Raw genomic sequence first — 25,462 nt, 5'->3', positions numbered from 1 at the left:
CATCCACCCATCTAATTCTTAGTCTTCATCTTACTTCCATCAACTTTAGCAAGCATCATCATCTTCTCCAGACTGTCATTTGCTTGCATAATATGTCCAAATAAATAATTATCATCAATGAGAGGGATACAATATCAACATTTTCTTGTTGCTTACAGCTACTTGTATCTGGTATATTGCTCTCTTTTGTATGTTTTATAATTGTAGTCTTTAACCTATGATCCATACTTATGCATTTGAAAGCTAAAAAAATTACTGCATGTACTCGAATAAACTCGCATTTGCATTCTTTCCCCAAAATTAAAGCAAAAAACATGGTGCAAGATATGTGCGGGGATTTTCGGAAACTAAAGTTTTCAGAAAAAAACTGAAAATGGTGTAACTTACCAAGAAGCTCCTATTTGCTATTGCTACTTTTGGCATCGATGACAGTTTCCTTGTGTGCATCATCAAAGTCGAATACCCAAATAGCTTCATCTTCTTTCCCATTATTTCGAGCAAAAATTACCAGTAATTTACAAGACTTGAGATACGTAATGAACAATCCTCCACAAATGACTAATGAGAAGGGAAAGCAGAGCACAAAACTGACAGCAATTGCAGGCTAGTAGAGATAGAGCAGCTATGAAGACGTGCATGTGATTGGTGCAGTATTAACAAAAGATCAAGCAACACAATGACAGAAGCAAGCTGACAAGTGAGTTGGCTCTCATTTCAACAATTGAGTTGAAATGCTAATTCTCTTCGACTGAAATTCATAATATCTGAAACACATTGACTATATATTTCTTAGTTTTAACATTTTCACAACGAGGTGGTGTCAAACAAAACCATATATTGCCAGTACAACATGATTTTGCTTGAATCTATACAGCAGTTTCTGTTGGGTGGGACATGTGATTCATTAGTTAGTGCCGTTTTTATCCCAGTGTTCTCTAATTGCACTATTTGTTGAGAAATATATTACACAGCTTGCAAATGTCTCTGTACCTTATTCAGGGGCACAATAAAAAACTAATTGTTTTTCATGCATCTGCAGTATAGTAGCTGTTGTAGAGGGCATGTTATTTACTGCAAGGAACGGGTTACTATCATCCTGGCATTCACGCCAGGGCAATAGTAACTCGCAATTTGTGTTGGAGAATTGATACATAATATAATTTAATATATTTTCCTTAATAAGTAGCTCAGAAAGCCTGTATAGCCTTGTGGATATGCCGTTTGCACACCATGGCACTTAACCGCACGAAGGAAGACTGCTTGGTTTCGAATCTAGTCGGCTAGGGACCATGAGATGGTGGTACTTGTTGAGCCGTCTCTCTTCACTGCATGCCACATAATTAGTGATAGCCTTGGGCCAGCTATCTCTGAGTGGGTACCATTGGAGATTGAACTGCCCACTCAGTCTCCAAAAGTTAGATGGGGCTAAAAAACGGCCTCGCCTACTCCCTATATGGGAATAAAAAGGCATTAGCTGATTTTTTTATATATGATTTATTAAGAAGTATATACGTTTAAATTAATTCTTTTTTTCTATATAATGATTCCATGCGTTAATGATACAAATGATGCAGAGCCCAAAATTGCCATGTACTCCCTGAAAACCTTTCACTACCCCCAGGGGTACACATACCACACTTTGAGAAACACTGCCCTAAGAACAAGCTTCCCACCTTTCAATTATCCAAGCATCTATCACATTCCTTGCTCGTGTGGGTTATCTTATTTCAGACAAACAAGATCTACTTTTATTTGGCTTGAAGAACACAAGTTTTATTTATACCATGAGCCTGAATGGTCTGGACTTGCAAAGCATGATGTTGATACTAATTCATTCAAACAAGATGTTCTTCATAAAAGTAGTTTCTTCATAGATTTATAAAGAAATGTGTAAAACTTTTTACTTCTGTCCTAACTTAAACAGACCCAATGGTCTTATATCAGGGGTGTTCAACCCGTCGATCACGGACCGATCTTTGGTCGATCTCTTGTGTATTCCTCTTTACTTACAAATTTAATTAAAACTGAAAACATAATATTTTATTTATCATTATTTTGTATTATTTTTAATTCACTTTAAGTTTATTCTATCCCAATGGCTTTAACAGGCCTTTAAAGCCCACAACCTTCCAAGCATGCTTGGATTTTATAACCGAAGTATGAGGATAGGATGGTCACCCCTATGCCTGTAAGTATACTTGGCTGTATCCCTGCGTGTTCACAGGGCCGGTTTGTCTGCTTGCAGGATGAAAAATCCCAGATAAACTGGCGGAAAAAACTCTGCTGTCCACGCCCAAGACCGGCTAACTTGGCTATGGCTGAGGAAGATCCTTGAGCTCCTCACGTCGGCGAAGAGAATCGAACCTAGGACACTCCTTCCCCAGGCATATGGTTGCAAACCGCAAAGCCACTAGGCTAACCGCGCAGATGCTTTAAGTGTATTGCTATTGTTTATTTAATAAATTTAGTTTAATCCTTTATCCAAGTGTGAGCAGGCGCAAACTTTACTTTCAGGCGCAAACTTTGTTTGCTCACACTTGGATAAAGGATTAAACTAAATTTATTATACTCTAACCAAGTGAAAAATAAACTTTCAATATTGTTTATTTATTTTTCGTTAAAATTGTCAAATCAGTTATTTTCTTATAAGTTCGGGTAAATGAATTAATTTGGATCAATGGAAGTCAAACAGCAAGCCGAGTGAATGGAATTATAAGCAAAGTGTAAAAACTCGATTATTCCAAAGCACATTACATCTTAGGTTTTTTTACTTAGGTTAAGTCCCATGTGAATATTTTAAAACAATAAACTTTGTCTCGGTATAGTTTGTATTAGATATTTTTGTAAATAACTCTTTTGAAGCTAACTGTATATACTGCTTTAATAAGAATATGTTAGAGTGTTAAAAACAAAGGCAATGTTTTTGTCGCCAAAGCTGTACATTACGGTGTTAGATCCTGAATGGAGAGCTTTACAAGTAAATTCTTTATTCAGGGTTTAACATAATAAATACTACTAATTAAGGCGATATCTGCACATCAGCTAATAATTATGAAGTATTATTTTATGTTATGTGGATATGGTGAGAGTTATTCCTGCATAACTGAAATGTGAAGCAGAGAATTTTGTGTCAAAATAGTAAGAATTGTATAAGGGAATTGTTAAGTTATTTGTAATCCCATTAAGCTGTCTAGTACATTACAAAATTCTGAGAAAAATTATAAGTAGTAATCCGGAATAATCACGTATAATCTGTACGAGTTGAGCGTAGCGATGGAGGCTATACCTATACGGAAAATGACGTCAGAACGGCCACCTGGAATAATGTAACCTAACAGATTAGGGAGAGTGTAGGATCACCCAAGGGGCATGAACGATGGGGTTCGTGGGTGAAAACCACATCGAATAGAGGGCACCTGAAAAGGGTGAATAAAAGATGAAGTGTGCCATTTTATGGGGCTTTTTTCCTTTTCGGTTCCTGGATTCGAGTTTTAGGAGGTTTGTCGGGGGAGTCGTGAGAGAGTGGTGGATCGACTACGGTGATGATGGATTGCAGGTTCTTTTCTTGAGAATGCTTGAAGATTTCCAAGTCGAGCTGATTGCGATATGACGGCCTATGCGGAATCGAGCCTTAGCAGAATGTCCCATTGGAGAAAGTTTCCTGCGGAGCGATAGACAGCACGCCACAGTCAGAAACGATAAAAAGAAAAGCGTAGTGCATCGCCAGGCGAAAAGACAGCCGAAGAATATACAGTAAGGTAAACCAGATCTACATGAGATGGCGGCATGAAATCTGAAAGGATCCGGTAATGTAAAGATTTTCGTTCTATGTTAAAAATCGCTAGGAAGAATAAGAAATTTGTGTATACTGTAAACTAAAGGACACTAGTAAAGAACTTTTAAGTGAGAGTTTGATTGAATTAATTAAGACCCTGTGGAACAAACAAGAATTGTTGATAGGCAGTATTTTGATTGAGAATGGCTAGGCTTGCTTAATGAAATTTAGAATTAAGATAGTTATTGATAGAGTATTAATGAAAGTGTTCAATGTGTGTTCTGTGAATAACTTCTGAAAGGAATTATATCCTAGTAGTATTATGCTTACACTTAATCTTATCCTTTCGTAATTGAAGGATTTAGCATACTCAGATTCATTGCGATTTAGTATGAACCTTAACTTTGAGTGAATTTTGATCCATTGAGTATTTGAACTTTCTTAACTATAAATGTTTTATGTTTTTCCAATAAACATGTTTTGTACCTTATACCTGAGTTTATGCCTGATTACGAATTCAAACCACCACTTATGAAATAGAACCTTTTGGCGGGAAGGAATTTAGATATAATTGCTTAAGTGAGATTCGAGTCATGACTGCTAACTGAATCTGCACAGCGCTAGCCTGAGATTAATTATTCTGTGTATCCCTTTTGAATTTAGAATTATTTCCCTGAACAAGAATCTCCTCTGTTATAGGATGTTGGCTGGCGCAGCATGATAAAAATTTTGCCAATAACCACAGAGGAGATAAATCTGAATTAGTATTTTAAGGGCACGACAGTCGATTAGGAGGAGGGCTATTTAGAGGTAGAACAAGATATAAATATAGAGAAAACGGTGACATACAATAGAGCAGCTGGTAGGACTAAAATTGAGTAAGGTAAAAATAAGAAAGGATTAAATCAAGAAATAACCAATAAAATTAAGTATAAACCCTTAAATAAATATTTAACAGCGGCATTAGAAAGATTGTTATTGAAACTTGTATGTATGAGAAAGGCTTGCAGGCTCTAAGTGTAAACATCTCCGAAGTCAGGCAGAAAGAGTTCAAACAACTTTCAGATGGCTGGCAACTTACAATCAAAAGAAAGCGGAGGAGAACAAAAGGCATGCCAAACTTAAAACTTAAGATGAAAGACTAATATCATTTTTTTGGGGGTTGCCAAACTTCATGCGATGTCTCAGAGGAGGCCTAATAAAAAGGGACTGAAGCAACAGAAGTGGTCCCGGTTCCAGAATTGCTGTCATAGAGGATGCCGCCTAGTCCAGAGTTGCCGTCAGAGAGACTGCCTGGATCCACGTTGCAAATTATACCATTATTTGGAAGGACTAGGAGAGAAGACATTTTTTTGCATTTGATGAATTTGTGAAACAACACAAACTTCCGCTTTTTAAACTTGTGTCTATTACTACTGATGGTGCTCCTGCAATGATAGGTAATAAATTAGGCTTCGTTTCATTATGTAAAAACGATGACAAATATCCAGATTTTTTAACATACCACTGTATTATTCACCAACAAGTACTGTGTAGTAAGAGATTAAATACAAAAGATGTTTTGGATATTACATTTAAAATTATAAATTCTGTTCGAGGAAAAGCCCTGCAACAGCAGTTATTTAAATTACAGGCAGATGATGATAGGGAACTTCTGTTGTGCAATAATGTTCTCTGGCTCAGCAGAAGTAAATTTTTAGAAAGATTTCTTGTATTAATAAATGATATAAAAATTTTTCTTGATGAAAAAGGAGATATTTATCCACAATTGAATGATAAAGGATGGTTGTTACACTTGTCATTTTTAGTAGATTTCTGCATGAAATTTAGTAATATAAATTTAGAGTTTCAAGGTAGAGATAAAAATTTAATTGACATGTTAATTTCAATAAAAACTTTCCAATAATACTTACTTTTATTAAAGAAAAATATAAATGACCGTGAATTTAGACATCTCCCATATTTATTAAAATTTTTTGAACAAAATCGAGAAATGTTTCACTATGATTTAAAAGAATTTATTCGTGAAATAGAATTAGTTGAGGAAGAAATAAATTCAAGATTTAAAAAGATTTTAATAAAACTGAAATAATTGTATCTTTTATCAATAATCCATTTCAAGAAAACTTGAACATCACAGAAATTTCAAATAAAATTAGTGGGCTGTTTGATATAAACCAAGCTGAAGTAGAACTTGAGATAATAAGCATTCAGAATTTACATTTAAAATCAATAAACAATGAAGTCATTTGGAAGTATGCACACGAAAAATTCCCAATATTAACTGATCTTGTGCGAAAAATTCTGTCGTGTTTCGGATTGACATACTTGTCAGAATCCGCTTTTTCAAATATGAACGTCATAAAAAATCAGTTAAGACACCAAATTATAAATGGTCATTTGGATGATTGTCTGCATTTGGCCACTTCTTCATATCAACTTGACTATGAAAATATTGAGAGGTCCAAACAATGCCAAATTTCACATTAACTTTTTTTTTTTTTTAATCAACCAGCATTTCCTGTAACTTGTGAGTTTGTAATCAATCTGTTGTGTTTTCTAACTTTGGTTTTCCAAAAGAGAAATAAATATTTTATTCCAATATATTTGGGTTTTTTTTTTTGTATTAAAATAATTAAAAGTGATTAAAGTGATAAATAAATGTTTTAATACACAAAATAAAGTTTTTAGTTGTTTATTTGTGTGTAATCAGATATTAGGTTGGGGAGAACGTGATCTATATTAGAGAGTAGATTGCCAAATAACTTTTTATAGAAAAGTATCTTGCATAGTAAGAAAGGTTGAACACCACTGGTCTATGTCTATCTCCTTTGTTGGAGAGAGATAGTACTTTTTAAATTTGCTAATCTTAACTAACTTTATTTTGTCTGAATATATATATATATATATATATATAATTAAAAAAAATTAATAAGTTAGGAAATTATTGACCTTTTGTAGTAATCTGACATTAGCTACTTAGTTGTTGCTGTTTATAATTTTCTGTTAATGTTTAATCGAGGCTAATAAAGTTATTTACATGAGTTTTCTTCTGGTTTTATAATACGTTTCTCGCTCTTTTTTGCATGTACTACTTTTCTTACTACTCATTCTCGCATTTTGTTCTCTGGAGAACTCTATATAAATGTTTTCTTTTCCATTACCATATGGTCATTTTCTTCAATCTCCACTGTTTCATTCTTTTAGTCGCTCATACCTCTTGCAACATCAACCTCACCAATCATACTTTCATACATTTTATCTTTGAACTCACCGCTATCATTCTTCATATTCTCTTCACACTTCTGGCATTCTCAAAATACTCGACAAATCCACTCTCCAATTTCTTTCTCTTCCATAAATTTCTGGTTCTATGAATTGCATACATTTTGCACACGCTGCAACAAACAAAATCATGCATGTTGAAATCGCCCACCATTGTTTTACACATGCATCAAATTTTATCGCAATAAAACAAAAATAAAAACTTTAATGATCACAATTAGGCACACTACTCTTACAGTTGAACAAACACTCATAAATATAATAATGCTGGAAAAATTAGTTAATTATTGCTAAATACTTTTAAGAGTTTAATTTTCAGCCAAAAATTGACCATGTGTAATGCTTCCAACCCTCTCACAGAAGGATTCCTGGAATGTGCCTCAGCATTCAGGAACTACCCAAACCCCAACAAATTTAGTTGGTCTCATGAAACAGCTTCAGATCTGGGAAGGCATTCATCCTTAGAAATCCAGTCCCTCAACAGCCAAGAACACTCAACCCAGTCCACTAGAGGATATTGTTCAGGTTTGAGAGACATCTTTCTTGCTGTTTACTCTTACTTACCAATGTAGTACCTGTGTGCAGTATAGTAGGTGATTATACCCCTACTAAATAGCGCCAATCGGCTTGAATTAATATATAGTGCACATTGTAGTTGTCCAAATAATATTGTTTGGCACAGTGCTTTTCAGGGAAGTTTACTGTAGTGAGAGCCAGCTGTATTTAAATATATCTGCTTGTATTTCTAGGATTTCCTCAGCCCATTCTCCATGGTCTTTGTTCCCTTGGTTATGCTACTCGTCATGTCATCAGACAGTTTGCTGACTATGAAGTTGAAAAGTTCAAAGCAGTGAAGGTAATTTGTTTATGTGTAACTATTTATTCGTAGCATTTTTTATGTTTATTTTATCTTTTGTGATCTTATATTCACTGGGTTTAGGCTACATAGTGGTGTTTAGTTTATTTAGTCTCCTGTAAAATAGGTGATTACCTGTTTCGTATTTTTTTCCCTTAGAAAATGAATTATATAGCATATATAATATTATGAAGACAGATTGAGAATTTGTAGACTGCAGATACTAGCAAACAGGAGAAAGAGGGGTGATATGATTGAGACTTACAAACTTCTGAAAGGGTCCTAAAGAATTTCAGTTGATGGAATTTTTCATTTTATGGAGGGTGGGAAAGTGCTAGAGGGCATCCTTGGAAACTGAGAATGAAGGTTGCTGTACGTGAGTGGAATGGATTGCCTTTGGATGTTGTGAGTGCAAGCAGTGTGTATGAATTCAAGAATAAGTATGATAACTGGTGTGTGTAGTATGTGGCCTCCCTCGATGAGTCTCTGACTTCCTGGAGGTGTCTCTTAATAATAGCGCTGATTTTTTATAGTATTTGGTGGTTCATAACTTGTTTGAAATGCTATACTAAATGGTGTCATGAAATGGTGCCAACAATGCACGTGATTTGAGCAGCAACAAAACAGAATGCTAACAAGAACAAAAGTTGAGAACAAGAAGCTTGCCAAGCTAAAGAGAAATTCGAGGATATTGAAAATGAATTTAACCTCTGAAATTACAAAATTAAAACAGATAATCAGATGTGGAGAATTATAAAAAGTCGAGGCATTTATATGAACTTAGGAAGGTCAAGTAAGTTAATGAGGAAAATTAGAAACAATAAAGAACTGTATCAGATTAGATAGTGCATACAATAAGCAAATAGATAAAGTTGAGTTTTCTCTCTGAGCAAAAATCAAAAATATAACAATTGAAAAATAGAAAAGTTACAGTTGTAATTCTAGTCGACATGACTAATTTAACTAGTGATAAATTCAGCACAAGAGAAGATTATGAAAGGATAGAAATGTGAACTCTCATGGAAATGATTGAGGAAAGAACAAGCAGAAAGGCTTCTGTGTTCATGTTTAGTTTATTTAACTGTTTTAATTCAAAACAAGAATAATAAGAAAATAATTAATATTCAACTTTTTTTGCTGATATTTCTCTGGTATTATATCGCATCTTCAGTAAAAACTGTAAACTGTCTGTGCATTAACTCTAGGTCATAACCTGGCCATTACACATAATTACATAAGTGGAAATAATGGAATGTAGAATATATGATCTACTCCAAAAATTGCCAGTAGCATTAATTTGAATGTAGCCAGGGGCACGCCGGCAATATATGTAATGTGTGCAACGCACACAGGCGCCAGAGATTTCAGGCGAGGAGGAAATACTTAAAAAAAAATATTATTAAAAAAAAAAAAATCGGCTAACGCCTTTTATTCCCTTATAGGGAGTAGGCGAGGCCTTTATACCCTATCTAGCTTTTGGAGACTGAGTGGGCAGTTCAATCTCCACCTGTAGCCAATCAGAGATAGCTGGCCCATATCTATCACTAATTATAGCAGCCACCGATGAATAGGCTGGCAAACAAGTGCTGCCATCTCTTGGTACCTAGCCCTAATAAGATATGTTACTGTCTGAAATAATGTGGGTACTACGGTCGATTTTCTTGAGTTTACAGGGCGAAAAACCCAAGTTTCTAAGAGGAAAAACCCGTTTGCTCATGCCAGAGATTGACTAACTCTGGATTTTTTTTTTTAATTCATCAGTTATATCAAAACAAATTGCATTTTTGTTTAAATTTTAATTAGGTTTTATAGATTAGTCTTAACAAATTATTTATGATCACTTATTTGTTATTATTCATTAATATCTTATTTTATTCTGATCCTAGTTCTAACAAGTAGTTTAGCATAAACAAGTAAAAACTTGAACTTGTGTGAGTTTACTGTTTACAGGATGACACCCGTTTGAATTTGTTTAATCTTATTCACACTCGCATTTGCTCTAAACATATATAAGAAAATCTACAGTTTTTTATTAACTTTATTCTATATTCTGCTGTTATCAGCAAAATATAGGCATCATCTTGCAATATACCTGAATCGTCATGAGAAAAATCTAAATCATTTGAACAATTACAAAAAATGGACAGAATTAATTACACCCTTAAAAAATAAAACTTGTATTGATAATTTGCAGCAAACAGTTTTAGATAATGAAAGGAAATGTTGGTATGAAATTATAAAAAGAATAATTTTTGTGGTACAGTTTTTAGGCAAACAAAATCCAGCTCTTCATGGTAAAAGTAATAAACTTTACGATCGCAACAATGGCAATTTTTTAAAATGCATTGCGATGTTAGAAAAGTTCGATCCTTTTATATTGAAACACACGTGACGTGTAGCTGATGATCCTGACTTTAAAAACATGCTCTCCTATTTAGGAGATAAAATTCAAAATGAAATACTCACTTTATTGGCATCAAATATTAAAAATAACGTTTTTATAAAGTGTTTTTTTATTGGGGGGAGGGGTATAGGGATGCCAACTAAAGTTTTACACACAGGTCCCTGGATGTAGCTTAACATCTTAACCAATTTCAAACCTCCAGGGGGAAGGAATCATTTTCTTAAAAGAACCATACAATAATAACAACATTGTAATACAGACAAAGGTAACACTAATTTGTTATGAAAATAAAATGCATTCCATTCTTTGGTGTTATTCTTTGGCTTCCTGCCCAACATATAAGTCTAGCCAACAGCACCAGTACAGGGCACCCTCTCATAGGACTTTAGTCTCAATTAAATCTAATTTCATTTCTTCCATTTATTGTCTCTTGTTTGATTTTGTGTGTGTTATTACAATTTTAACATTGTATTCCTGAAGTGACAGATGAAACATAATGATTAAACCTGCTGCTTAATTATTTTTTGTGCTGTAATTGTTCTATTAAATTGTAACAAATGTTTTTGGTATCAGTAGCAGCTTTAAAACATTCTCCAAATCTCAACAAGTATAGCTGTATCAGTTTACCAGAAATCTGGGTGGTGGTCATTTTAAGATCAAATTAATCCTTAACTCTCTTTATCCAACAATAGATAATGCCAGTTAGGACTTTAATTTCTTCTATTGTCCATTGCAATCTTTAAACTGGTCCTACTGTTAGCTACTTGTTGCTGTTTGCCGTGAGACTGTTTTTTTGTGCTCTGAAGATGCTGTATGTAACACCAGCAAAATAGAAAATAAGTTAAATATTGTTTTAGTATTATTCTTGTGTTGTGAATGAAACTGTTAATAAACTAACCATGAGGAAAGAAGTTTTGTGTTCATCTGGTTTGAACTTATTGAACATGTGCAAGACTCTCTCTCTGCATAAGTAAGGCATAGTTATCTGCAAGTTGTTCAGCTGGATCACACAGACTACTGAAGTGAATATATGAAGCAGTATGCAGGTAACTTATGTCTGTACATAAATTCCAAAAGTGGAAACAGAGGTAGTTTGTCATCTTGATAAATACAATGAGGCCTTTGTAGGCATTACTGAGACATGACTATCAGGATCAGATACACTAACTAGTATCAAAATGGGCATAGTATTTTCAGAGGGGATACACAGGAGAGGAGGGATGTGCTGCTGTTAGATGAATTTGTCCAGTTAAGGTTGAACACTGTGACTGCAAGACTAATAACAATTTTCCATGGCATTGAGTTAACCATTCAGAAAAGGTTACATGCTGAATTACAAGCAAGAAATTATGAATCATTGAGGAATATGTTAGGTTCTGTCTCACAGTATCAAGATGGGAAGGATATCAGCATTACATGGAAAGCATTTAAAAGTGCTTTGATAATGCAATATCAGAATATATTCCTAAAGTTTGAAGAATAAATGGAGTAGGAGTGAAATGGATGTGTAATTTTGTTAAGCAAGAGATTTTTAAGAAGCAGATGTGGACAGAATATTATGTGCACCAGGATGTCAGTCATGAAAATTGTAAGAAGCAGGCCAGAAGAGCTGCAACTATTTTACACAAAGCTGTGTGTGTGTGTGTGTGTGTGTGTGTGTGTGTGTGTGTGTGTGTGTGTGTGTGTGTGTGTGTGTGTGTGTGTGTGTGTGTGTAAAGGAACTGTCTCTGCAGTCTAAAGAACCAAAAGAATTCTGTCGTTATGCTACAAGTAAAAGGGTGAATGAGTATGAAAGAATAATTACTAAATACAGATGGAATTTATGTTGACAGATACAGTAGAGATTGCTCAGTTGATGAGTTTTACTGAAAGCTATCAACTTAATGTATGCAGCATTGAGCTCACTGCCATCTCTTCACAGGATGAAGAAATTCTGGAATATGAGGAGGAGGTACTAGAGCTGTTGCACAAACCAAATAAGAATTTGGCAGTAGGGGTTGATGGGATGTCAGCACGGATGAAAAAATTGTTCAGCTGAACTGGCTGTTCCTCACACCAGGCCGTATAATTTGTGTCTCAGAACAAGGAAGATTCCACAGGAGTGAAAAGAATGTATGATAATCCCATTGTACAATGGTGGTGCAAAGACTAATATGAGCAACAATCGACATTTGGTTTTGATTAAGTTAATAAGAGACTGTATACAGAAATGGGTTATTTACAAAGGAAAGATCATGTTTGAGCATCTTGCCCACATTTTATGATAATGTTACCATTTGAGTTTAGATGAGGAATGAATGCAAAATGATGTTTTTGGATTTTTCACAGAAAATTGTCGCATAAATTAGAGAATATTGGATTGGATTTTAAAATATTAGCATGGATAAGAGGATGACTGACTGACAGATATCATAGTGGTATAAGGAAGATATGAATCTGCTAGATTGAACACATCCTTGGTCTATGGTTATTGTGCTTACATTAATGACATTGGGAAGGATTTGATAGGTGAACCAACTATTTGCTGATGATGCAAAGATAAAATAATCAGGATTGCTGACATGCATTACTTGTAGAATGATTTGAATATGCTGGAATTATGGACAAGAGAAATGACTGTCATTTCAGTGTTAGTAAATGTAAAATTATGCACTTTGGTGTAATGAGATATCTGATGTTGTATTATATCGGTGGAACATTGCAAATACAACTCAGAAGATAATTGCAGTGCTGAAATGAACACTGACATGCAAGGATACACAAGACGAGGCTTTGATATGACCTTACTTGGATTATTGTGTGCAGGTCTAGTCTCCTGGTTTCCATGGTGATGCTTATCTAGTGGAGAGACTGAAAGGAGAGTTAAAGATGACATCAGGATTGAGGAATACAAGTCGTGGACAGGTTATGAATATGTGGACTGCAAATGCTGGTAAACAGGAGAAAGAGGAGTGATATGATTGAGACTTCTGAAAGGATCATACAGGATACTTTTAGATGGAATTTTTTATTTTATGGAATATATGAGGAGGATAAGACAGCATCCATGGAAACAATAAATACTGTCAAGAGAGTAGGTTTTTCTCTGGGTGGTGTGTGATTGGAAGAATGGATTGCCCCTGGCAGTGAGTACAGGTAATGTGATTTCAAAAGGTGTGACAGCTGGTATGGTATGGTATGTGATCTTCCTCGATGAGTCTCTAACTCCCTGGAAGTCTCTTATTAATAATAATATATGATTAGATAACCTGCTTGATATTTAGTTAAATGTATTTTGAGGAACAGATGCCACCTGAGTGGCATGTTTTGTAATGTCACCATTTTGTGACCAGCTTTTTAATATAATACGGGTATGACATTGAGATGACTTTATTATGTATTACTTTTCCACATAGTTAGCAAAGACATTTTACATTAGTCTTAGGAAAGCTAGTTTTGTCTTTTTCACCTTCCATAGAGTAGTTTATCCAGTGATGTAAATTGTTTATATTTTTGCTAGAAAGATTTTGGTTAGGTATCTTCTTTGTGAAGCCAGAATGCAAAATACTTTGTCAACATTGCACACCCCAAAAAAAAAAGACTGAAGATGTATGGGTGGGAAAAGGATTTCTTCTAGGTTTTCTAGATAAACGTTTGCAAGAGCTGGAGAGGGTAGGCTTCCCATAGAGGCTCCTTTAATATATGAAATCTGTTTTGGTAGATGAAGTAACCTGAATGGATGGTAGAAGTTTTTCCACTTGGTTATACTATAAATTAAAGATACCAAGAAATTATATACTTGCTGTAATCCTTTATCCAAGTGTAAGCAAACAAAGTTTGCATCTGAAGTATTTTCAGGACTGGGGCAACTTGTATATAGTGAAAATATGACTTCTGTATTCAACTTTAGTATCACCTCTGGGTCTGACTCCCACTGATGAGACCTCAATAAAGGTCGAAACCGGTCTGGCTAGTGACCCTTACCATAATGCATAGCATTATACATGTCCACAAGGATATGTGTTTAGCATTATGGAACACTAAGGCAAGTGATGTGAAGTCATTAGCTTCTATATACGAGTTGCCCCAATCCTGAAAATACTTCAGATGCAAACTTTATTTGCTTACACTTGGATAAATGATTAAACCAAGTATATAATTTCTTGGTATCTTTAATTTAAACCTTGAATGGATGACACTCGAACAATTTAACTGTTTGGATGAAATTCCTGTGACAGCAGTGAAAGCAATCTTCCAGAAGGACCTTGATTAACGATTCATTGTCAAAACTGACAATTAAATCGGTCAGTTAAAAGATTATATTTCTCACTTCCTCTAGGAAAAATGAAGTTACAAGTTGTCAAGTTTGGGAGTGTAATAGATAGGCTAAAAATTTAGCTATGCAATAAAGTAGAATTGATGCAATCTGTGATTGGATCAAAAAGGTATGAATTCTTTGTAGATCTTAAGCAGACTACAAAGGAGGGGGCAGTCAGAATGACTGCCTTTCCTTACCAAAGATGTGAGAAAATCTAATTCTAATCAGTAATCAATTAAGTTAGTATTTTTTTAATTATAATGTAATGCTTCTTTTGTCAACCACTTGTTGTTCTGCTTATACCATTGGTGGCTTGCTGCATAACTGAGTTCCACCTTGAACTCCTTTATGCCACTTGATGACCTGTAATTTTCAGGTGGAAATATTTGGCTATTAAAGTTTAATACTTATTCATCCTAATCCTTGTGTTTACATGTTATTCAGTCTTAATTTTATGATTATTCATGTTATTCAGTCTACTCGCTATGTTTACAGTGTAGTATGACCTGTGTGACACCTGGACAGAGGGGGGGGGATAATCTTGGTGAACATGTTTTTGTTGAAAGAGTCTATCTTTACTTTCTTCAGTTTCTTGTGGCTTTCATCTCAGTAATAGTGATCTATTACTGAGATGAACGCTCTCAGTAATAGAGATCTATTACTGAGAGCTCTCAGTAATAGTAGAGAATAGTAAAGTAAAAGATTGTCACAATGTTTACAGTGTTGTCACATTTCACATCGAAGGTGTGTGAGGGGGGAATCTTTATGATGTATATTCACTGCTTTGTAACTGCTTCAGCCAGATGGGTGATCCTGGATAGTCCTACCAGGATTGTTATAACTAGCCTAGGTGGCTGAGTGAATAGCATATGTGCTTTCCGCCTTACAGGTTTGGATTGAAATCCTGTTGTGAATATCTTTTTGTGGAAGTGAATTTCATTGCATATGTGAGACCTCCTCCTCTTTATTGGAGGCCTGAATTGATCTTAAAAAAATTCCCTGTTTGGTACATAGAGCAGGATTTCTGGATTATGTAAAAAAATAATATAAAAATTAAAACAAACAATCTTAAGCCAGTCACAGTAATAACACACTATAGGTTTACAGCTATTTGTGGATGGGAGTCACATAAATCAACTGATGGTGTCTCCTTTCTTTGTAACCTGAAAATTGGGAGTCAAGACTTGTTGCACTGTGGGTGTAATACTCTGGGTTAACACTAGTACCTTGGATGACATTATTATTTTTTATGTGATAAAATTTTTATCAAGAACATAACATTAAACAATCGCAAGGTTTGTAGACTATAAAAATTGTGTATGAATGGAGACTGCGCGAAACACGTCAGTGCTTGTTGACAGCATGTGCGACACTGGCGAATGCGGCCGGCGCCAGAAAGATATGACTAGTGGTGAAGCGGGACGGGAATACGTACATATAAGAAACCGTGTAACTCCAGATTTGCGTAAGTCGGGGTATGACTGTATTTACAATTTTTGTTGTTGGGAGTTGCATAAAAATCAGACGAAAACATTGTTTCGTTGCTTGCATCTTCTACAAATCTTTTCATTATCAGTGTGGATCAGAGAACATGAATTACATAAGTAATTCTCTCGCTCTTCTGAATTTTTTAAAGTATGTGCAGGCAGTTATTCAGAACTTTCACAGTTCAGACTGATAGAACAAATTTCACCTTCTATCTGTTCTGAGTGCCAGTGCACTGTAAGTTGAATAACCCCTCGTATATGGAATTACAATAGAATATGTGTATTATAATGTATTTATTATCAGTATCATAACATTAATAATTTTTAATGTTAAAAAAATAATCCCCCCCCCCCTCCCATTGAATTTCATTCTTTAGTTAACTTCTCTACCGGCTGTGGATGAAATAATGAGACCAACTTGCACTTTGTATCCATATTTATCTGGATGTATATATACATCCTTGCAGGTTGGGGGGGGGGGGGGGTAAATACATACGTTGATGAAGTGATAATTGACTAAAATCCATTATTATTATTAACAGACCTCCAGGGAGTCAGGGACTTTGAGGAAGGCCACATACTACATGCATCAGCTATCATACTAATTCTTTTCATTCACACTGCTTGCACACACACAGCATCCAATGGCAATCCATTCCAATCGCACACCACCCTATGAGAGAAAAATCTAGCCCTTGCCATTCCATCAACTGAAATCCTGTATAACCCTTTAAGAAGGTTTGTAAGTCTCAATTATATCACCCCATTTTCTCCTGTTTGTAGTCTACAAATTCTCAGTCTGTCTTCATAAACAGTATTCCACAATCCTGATATCATTTTTAACTCTCCTTTATACTTTCTGTATCAGAATTCACTGTATGTGTGAATTCAGATTCTCGCTGTAGCAGAATCGCAATCAAAACCAGACCAGACCTGTGCACAATAGTCCAAGTGAGGTTTTATCTCACTTTTATCTTATTTGTAAATAGGCAAAATGACATCCTTATCTTTATCATATGAAATGTTAATTGGATTTTATACCATTAAAATCCAAACATGTACGACGAACACATAAGCATTTCCACATGGTTTACATGTCAAAGTTCATTCCAGCATTGCAATTATATTTTGAGTTGTATTTGCAGTCTTTGCTACATGGCCCCTGAACTTGCTATCTAACACTCAAAGATCCCTGATCAGTTTCTTATGGTATAATACACCATTGGATATGTAATCGCCAAAGTGCATGATTTTACATTTCCTAACATTGAACTGACATCCATTTTCTCATGCCAACATTGCCAGTGTATTCAAATCATTGTGCAAATACTTCATATCACACAGCATTCCGATTACACTACTTATCTTTGTATCATCAGCAAATAGCTGAATGTTGCCTGTCAAATCCTTCCCAATATCATTAATGTGCAGATTGAATAACAGTGGACAAGGACTGATTCTTGTGCTACACGACTGGTTACCTTAAATCTTGCAGACACACATCCCCCTGTACACCACTTTTTGATTGATAGCTTCGCTTTTCTACATCTGTCGCCCTCACACCATCTGCATTCAGAAGAGTTATTCTTTCATATTCATTCTTTTACTTGCAGCATATCAATAGAATTCTTGTGGGTTGTCTTTAGTTTTCCATACAACAATTGACTCTCCTGGCTTGCTTATAATTTTCATAACAGACATCAACCTTATGCACACTGTATTTCTTCCGCATCATCCATTTCTTACGAATCTCTTGCTTAATAATATTACACATCTATTTGACTTCTACCTTATTTATTCTTTGAACTATCAGGACACATTCTGATATTGCATCATTTAAGGATTTTTTAAATGATTCTCATGCACGGTCAATATTCTTCCCATCCAGCAACCAATACCATTCTGCTGAACTCGTAATTTCCTGCTTTATAGTTCGGCATGTAATCTTTTCCAAATGGAACATTCATGAACTTAGACTTCCCAAGTGAGTACTGCATGATCATTGCCAACAGGTGGCAGAATGTTTACATCTTTAAGTGAAACACCCTCCAACACTATAATCAAATCTTAACACTCTTTGACCTCTGGTTCCTTCTGTCACATGCTGCTTGAGGAAGTTGTCTCGTAACAGCTCAATAAATTCAATTTCATTCTTCTCATGAGATTTTACTGCTACCCAATGCAATAAATAAAGTCTCCCATAATGATTACTCATTGTCTCTGTTTGATGATGCATTTCTTCGTCACTAGCAACCAATCCACCAGGTCTGTAACGACACACCCACTATGCAATTGGTTTTGTTAGATTCCACCTCACACCAGATGGCTTCATATTCAATGCCACATGAAATACTGTTAGTACTACAATCATAGGTCTCAACACTAACTGGATTCAAGTCATTTGATATCATTAGCAGCATGCCCCCCTCCTCTCTATCCTCCCTAAAAATACTGTATCCTTTACACTCAATACCAGTTAGTATGTCTGATTCTGATAACCAGGTCTCACTAATGCTTACAATCTGAGGTCCCAACATATTGACTAAGGCAACAAACTCTACCTCTTTGTTTCTGATACCCCTAGCACATTCGTGTATGAACATTAATAATCTACCTGTGTTTTCTTTTGTGTACTCTTGTCTGCAGTCTGCATGACATAAGTTGGACAACTTGCAGATCTCTGTTCTTCTCTAGTGCCTTATACAGGTAGACATCTGTGCACAAGTTTGGGTATGAACTGCATGAGCACAAAGTCGAAATTATTCTCTCCTCGTAATAATTTCCATGATAATGCATGTTTACATCATTAGCACAATTATATAACATTTTTGCTCTTACACTCGTATTCTCACGATTCCTCCCATTATAATTTAGTTTCCCTGACTCTCTGTAGTCTCATACCAGTTATTAATTTTTCAAGACTGTGATACCAAACACATTCAGGCGTAGGCCATCCCTCTTATACAAGTCTAATCTTCATCCACACTCACTCCACACATCCAAAAACTCGCATCTATTTCTTCTACAGAGCCTACACATCGAATCGTTTGCCATCATATTCCTTCTTCTTAATTCATTTTTATCATATCGAGGTATTATACTTACCGTTTTCAATTATATATTTGGTTTAATCCTTTATCCAAGTGTAAGCAAACAAAATTTGCACCTGAAGCATCTTTCAGGTGCAAACTTTGTTTGCTTACACTTGGATAAAGGATTAAACCAAATATATAATTGGTAGCATAGCCAAGTGAAAAAAACTTCCATTTACTCGTTTCACTTTCTCACTCTTCACTCTCTACTAACAACCCTTTAATGTCCTCTCTCACACTGATCTTATCACTAGTTAAGTCATGAGTACCTACTATAATTACTATCTTGTTTACTTTACTTTTTGTTTTTGAATTGTTTGCGTTACAGTTTTAATTTTTTGCTGGAAAACTCAAAGTTATAACCCACTCATCAACAGCCTATTTTGTGATAGTCACCATACTAAATACCATCCTTCTTTTTTACAAACAATGTTATTTATCTGATTTTCCTTACTTACTGACTTTCCTGATTCCATGCTTTGTTGTTTCTTATTTTGCTGCTTAACTTCCCTTTCCTTCCTATGTTCATTTAAATACCTTTCGACTTTCTGTAATTCCTGCATCATTTTATCTGATAATTTGTTTTAATTTTGCTATTGTGGATATTAATTAATTTTTAATAACCTTCTCGATATCTCCAGTAACCTCCTTAGCAGGGCAAGCCTTCTTGTTTTCAACTTCGCTGCTCTTCTGCGTTTTTGCTATAAACTACATTTATTATGGTAATATCTTAACAAAACTATGTTATGAAATACTAAATACACTAAAAACACAATTCTAGACTAGTGCACTATAAAAAAAAAACTATTTTCTAAGTTAAAAACACAATAAAACATAAAAATCACCAATTTTACATAAACTCTGAATTCATTGACCAATCACCATTAGAATAAGAACGTGTATTCACACTAAATAGAGGTTTAAATTAATAAATATTTCAGTTTATTTCTTTAAACCATCATTATCTCTGAGGTTGAAATGTGGAGGATGAAGAGCTTCAGCACCATGAAAAGGTGTTCGTATTTGTAGATGCTTCTGTGTAGAAGCTTAGCATTATCCCAAAGGATCCTGTGACTATTGTTATCAATTCCATATTCTGTAAGACTGGATTTAGGATACTTAGTGCAATATAGGATTAATGTTCAGAAATAAGTTTTGTGAGTATGCAGCAGTTTTCTGAAATAGTATAAGTTGCAGTTACAAGGAATTTGATACCCTAGTTAACAGTGATTGTTTGTACTTTATCCTAGGGAGAAGGTATCAGGAACTTGATTTAGTTTTTGTGACTGAAAGATGGAATTTCTTTATATATGAGCAACATATTCAGAGGAATGAACATCTTATGGGAGTCATTCCTTTTTGTAGAATTGGGTAAAACTGCAAGAGGAGGTGATTCCCAGAAGTTATCTGCTCTTCATATTCAAGGAATCTTTGGACATATTGCTTGTATGTTAGAGAAATTTCATCTTTTCATCACATGCAAGCCATTTAGCAGAATCACGCTCCTTTTACCTAATCCAAAAGATAAAGTTCAACTACTGTTTTTACCTAGAATATCAAATTCCTTTTAACTGCATCTTATCCTGTTTTCGACAAATTGGCCAGTGTGTGTGTGGGGGGGGGGGGGGATTAAACACCAATCCTATATTGAATTAAATATGATAAATCTGATGATGCAGAACACGATATTGATAGCACTAGCCATAAAGTTGATCGATATTACTGTCTAAATCTGAATCTCAGTGATTAGCTTTTTACTCAAAATATGGGAAATTGTCATTAAATATATTCTTTTGTGTGTAAGGTCTCCTAATAGTTTTTAATCTAGAAATTGGCAAGAGAGGGAAACCCATAATGGTTCTCTCTGTTTGTAAATTTTGCTCTTTCAAGAAAAATAACTGGAATTGATAAAAAAAAGGAAAAGAGATCTAAGATGTCAGAAGTAAAAAAACATTTTTTTTTTTAAGAATGTTAAGGTATCATTTAAGGGCATATCGGTTAACGGTGAGGTGATGTCAAAGCTTACCAATATATCTATTATTTAAAATAGGTAGAGTTTTTATATATATATATATATATAGAGAGAGAGAGAGAGAGAGAGTGTGTTTGCTGTTTTGATAATTTGTAGCATGGAGCATAATATACAACATAAAATGAAGAATCTCTGTTGCTTAGCTCTGGAAATAGCCAACAACATCAGACTTGACATTGGCAGTATCCATTCACAGTCGTCACTTCCCAAAAGTTATCTTTCTTCTCATCAGCTCGCTGCTCTCGGAAAGTTACAGAAAGAAAAAAGTATTGTCATCACCAGAGTGGATAAGGATAATGCCACAGAATATAATCAATAAATGGATATTATTCTCTGAGTTCCACTACCTACATCCCACTAGATCATGATCTCACAAAAATGCAAGTTAGAAAATTAAAAAACTTACTTAAAAATGTATCTTCATGGCCACTGGACATTACCAAAAAAACTCAAGCCCTTCGGTTCTCATCTCCCACAGATATATGGGTTACCTAAAATCAGTGGTGAGCTATGGAAATTTTAACAAAGGGCTCGCATCATCGAGCAAAAGAAAAAAAAAGCCTAATTTAGCCCTTATAATACTTATAGTGCAACTTTGTAGAGCTTCTGACAGATATGATAATTCCTGTAGGATATCAGTCATTAATGCTAGATCTTTTAAAAATTCCAAATTGAGAAGTCGGTTTAAAAAGCCATTATATTTATCGTTCGATGCAAAATGCTTGCAAAAAGCTGGGTAATTCTCCACAAAGCAAGAGCCATTTGTAAGCAGGGGGGGAAGAGTCCCCCCTAGTAAGACTATAAAATAGTACCACCGCTTGATTGATACTGTTGATTATCACTTGAAGTATAAAAACAAAAGAGAAATAACGTATTTCAATATTATTGCGTTTAAATAATATTCATTATTTATAGATTGTTTGTTTATAAAAATGTGGAATATTTCATATGCGCGATTATAAAAGATTTTATTCTTATTATATTTTGATAGTTAAAAAATATTTTTCTTATGTAAGATAAATTAACACAGATGATTGCATGCAAATATTTCATGTTTACATCATGAAATATTTGTTTAAAAATGATAGCCTTTACAGGTTGATTGTCCCCTCATACGTTTTGATTGGCATTTGTACACAAGCTGTATTAATAAGTTTTTGTGTGAAATACGGCTTTTTTTTTTTTTTTTTTTTTTTTTGCTCGACGATGCGAGGTTAGAAGTATTATTTGCAATCTCTGAAGGTGTCTCAGTGACAGATGAAATATTGTAAGCATTGAAATTAGTTTTAATTCTTTCCTAGTGCTGTAAATTCCATTAAACCTCCAACATGATGTCCTTCTAGCACTTAAGCCTTAACACACAGATTCTTAGAGATTAGTGGCATAATGTTTTAATTATTTAATTTTTTATTTTCCCTTATTGAATAGTGATTTGGAGAATCATCACTTGTAATCAAGAGAAAGCATGTCCTTCATGTGGTAACTGGATTTTGAATTTCATTATTTCAAATATGAGAGATTGAAAGTATATCAGTAAGATGCTGTCAAAAGTTGATGAGAAAGACAATTTCTTCCAAGACTATCTCTTCAAATTTCCATGTGCAGTTTGTAGAAGTTATCATAGTTTGGACATGCACTTCTTACTTTTGATGGGTTTTGAAATGGAACTAGGCTTTCTCTATCTTCCTCATGGAATGAGTGTCAACTCTTTTCCCACATGGAATGAGCGAACCAACAGTCTGAAATCAGTAAAGATGCAGGTCCACGATGTTTGAAACTTAGCTCCCCATGCTTCTGGTTTCAAGCTGTTGGCTTACTCATTCCATGAAGACGATAAGGAAGGCCCAATTCTATTTGAAAGCATGTCAGAAGTTAATGCTTTTCCAAACTGTGAAACAACTCCTACTCTACCCTACTAGGAGTCATAGTTGTAATACTCTAATTTCATTTCTAGTGAAACTTTTTCACTGGAGTTAAAAACATGACATATAAGAAATGCCCCTCTTCTCAACATGTATTTCATTACAGCTCATCCTTTATCCTTGCCATACCTCTTCCCTAGCATATTTTCATCTGACTAGATATTTTCTACGTTACTCGATTTTCTTTAGAAATTTATACTTACGTATATAGATATGTCAGTTTATAGCAAATTATCTTTCAGGTGCTTTAGTTATATAAATTGTTAAATGTGCTATATTTTTTATATAAGGCAAGATTTGCAAGACCGGTTTTACCAGGACAAACTATAAAAACAGAAATGTGGAAGGAAGGGAACAGAATCCATTTTCAGTGTTTTGTAAGTATGAAGTGTGTGGTGCTTATTTAAAAAAAGAAATATTTTAGTGTACCATGAAAGCTTGTTTAATTAGTCTTTTTTTTTTGTTGTTGTTGAAGTATATTGTTATTTATTGTATTGTATCCTCTTTTTTATATAGTGGGCCAAGTGGTTAGTATGTCTACTTTTCACCAACAGCTGTAAGTTGAAATCCTGTTGTCGCCATGGATGTTTGTAGTTTTCTTTAGGTGAGAGATGAATTTCATCACCTGGTATGAGACCACCACCTTGCTTATTAATAAGAGACCTGAAGCAGCTGTAAAATAGTTCCATGTTTGATCTCTAGAAAATAATAGAAAGATGACAAATCATCTGTATGGTTTTTATATTTGCCTTATATTTGAAATGGGAGTCGATTATGTTTGTATAATCGGCTCCCATTTCTTCATATAATGCTTCAAATAATCATGATTTCAATGGATGTGAGGACTTAACTTCATTAAGTCCTCACATTGTTTACAGCACACTTCTGCACGTTTTACGGTGCAGAAGTGTGCTGTAATTTGGATAAAGAGATTTTTTATTATCAAAATTTGGCAGCACACCAGTTAAGAAACACTGCATTAGAGAGTGAAATAAGCAAGTTATTCTTGCCATGGGAAAACTGGTAATTGGAGTGGACATTAGACGAGATGGAGCAGTCAACATGCTGGGAAAAAACAATGGGTTAGTGGCAGAATTAGAGAGATATGTGAGATCTTATATCAACATATTTATTGCACATAACTTGAATCTTGCTATTTTAAATTCTATTAAAGATGTCCCTTTCTTTCTAAAATTGAAGCAGTAGTAAAAACAAACAAACAAAGAATTATATAACTTTTACCAGAATTCACCAAAAACACTAAAAGAATTGAAAAAAGTAGCAGCCATGTTACAAACAAAAATCCTGAAGTTCAAGTATACCTGCATTCAGGAAAGTGGGTGTCTAATAGAGTGGGGAGAACTGACTACACTTATTAACTACTCTGCAGTGGTAATGCATTTGAAGGAAATGGGGACGATGCTTCAATATCAATAGGTTTGTTATAGAAAATGAAGATACTGCTTTGCAAGAAGAATCATTTTCTCTTAGATGTTTTAACTTTATTTAAACAACTGTCACTGATTTTTCAAGGGGAAAACCTGCTAATCAATCAAACAAAATACCACATGGATAGTACCTTGAATGTGCAGAAAGAAATGAGAAAAGCAACACAACCTTTTGAGAGGAAATTTTTAGATAACATATAGTGCTGATGTATGTAATTGTATTCAGATAATACAGGCTGAGAACTATTCAAATGTTGAATGGAAAACTCTAAATAGTGTAAAAGAATAATGTATTTGATAAAAAGATTTAATGAAAATGAATGAGAAATTGCCAAAATTGTCTCAGTATTTAATACATTCGCCCCTGAAGATTAGAAGATTTCGGGATAGAAGAAATGAAGAATGATGATAATGATTGATAATAAGAAACAGTTTCAATATATCTGTGAAAGAATGGTGCAAGTACAAACTTTTGGGAAAGCATTTAAAGACAAGACCTTTTTGAAAGAACATTAATAAAAGGTTGTTCAGGTGTTAACTTTTTTTAAAAGAGGTGCTGTCTTTCTTGATGTTACACCCATCTAGGGTAAAGAAATGGTTCCCTACCATTGGACAAATAGATAATATTATATTTACTCATAAAGCAATATCTGGAACATCAGTTTCACTAGTACAGAAATTGTAGTATTGAAGTACTGAATTATTTAAAGATATTATCAAGATTGAAGAGTAATAAATTGCAGATTATTTTGGGCTACAAGCAGAATTTTTTAATCATGATGGAAAGAAGCTGCTTAAAGAGCCACATGGATTGCTGACTGCGGTTTGGGTAGAAGAGGAAATGTCCCGGGAATGATGGTAGCA

General features: G+C 34.5%; 1 protein-coding gene across 2 annotated transcripts in view; it reads left to right on the top strand.

Annotated features, from left to right (window-relative positions):
- Mfe2 (peroxisomal Multifunctional enzyme type 2) overlaps positions 1 to 25,462 on the top strand; it is a 668,623-nt gene that overhangs the window by 354,794 nt on the left and 288,367 nt on the right. For both annotated transcript variants that reach the window (XM_090390952.1, XM_090390951.1), the window contains exons 17-18: positions 7,810 to 7,916; positions 23,441 to 23,527. In XM_090390952.1, the coding sequence (XP_090247078.1) occupies positions 7,810 to 7,916; positions 23,441 to 23,527 (194 nt within the window). The remainder of the gene's footprint in view (positions 1 to 7,809; positions 7,917 to 23,440; positions 23,528 to 25,462) is intronic.

This window comes from Typopeltis vanoorti, chromosome 3 (genome assembly GCF_054136105.1).
Source record: "Typopeltis vanoorti isolate ZY-2024b chromosome 3, IOZ_Tvanoo_1.0, whole genome shotgun sequence".
Lineage (NCBI taxonomy): Eukaryota > Metazoa > Arthropoda > Arachnida > Uropygi > Thelyphonidae > Typopeltis > Typopeltis vanoorti.
Note: the sequence above shows the minus strand (reverse complement) of the source record. Positions and strands in the feature narration are given on the sequence as shown.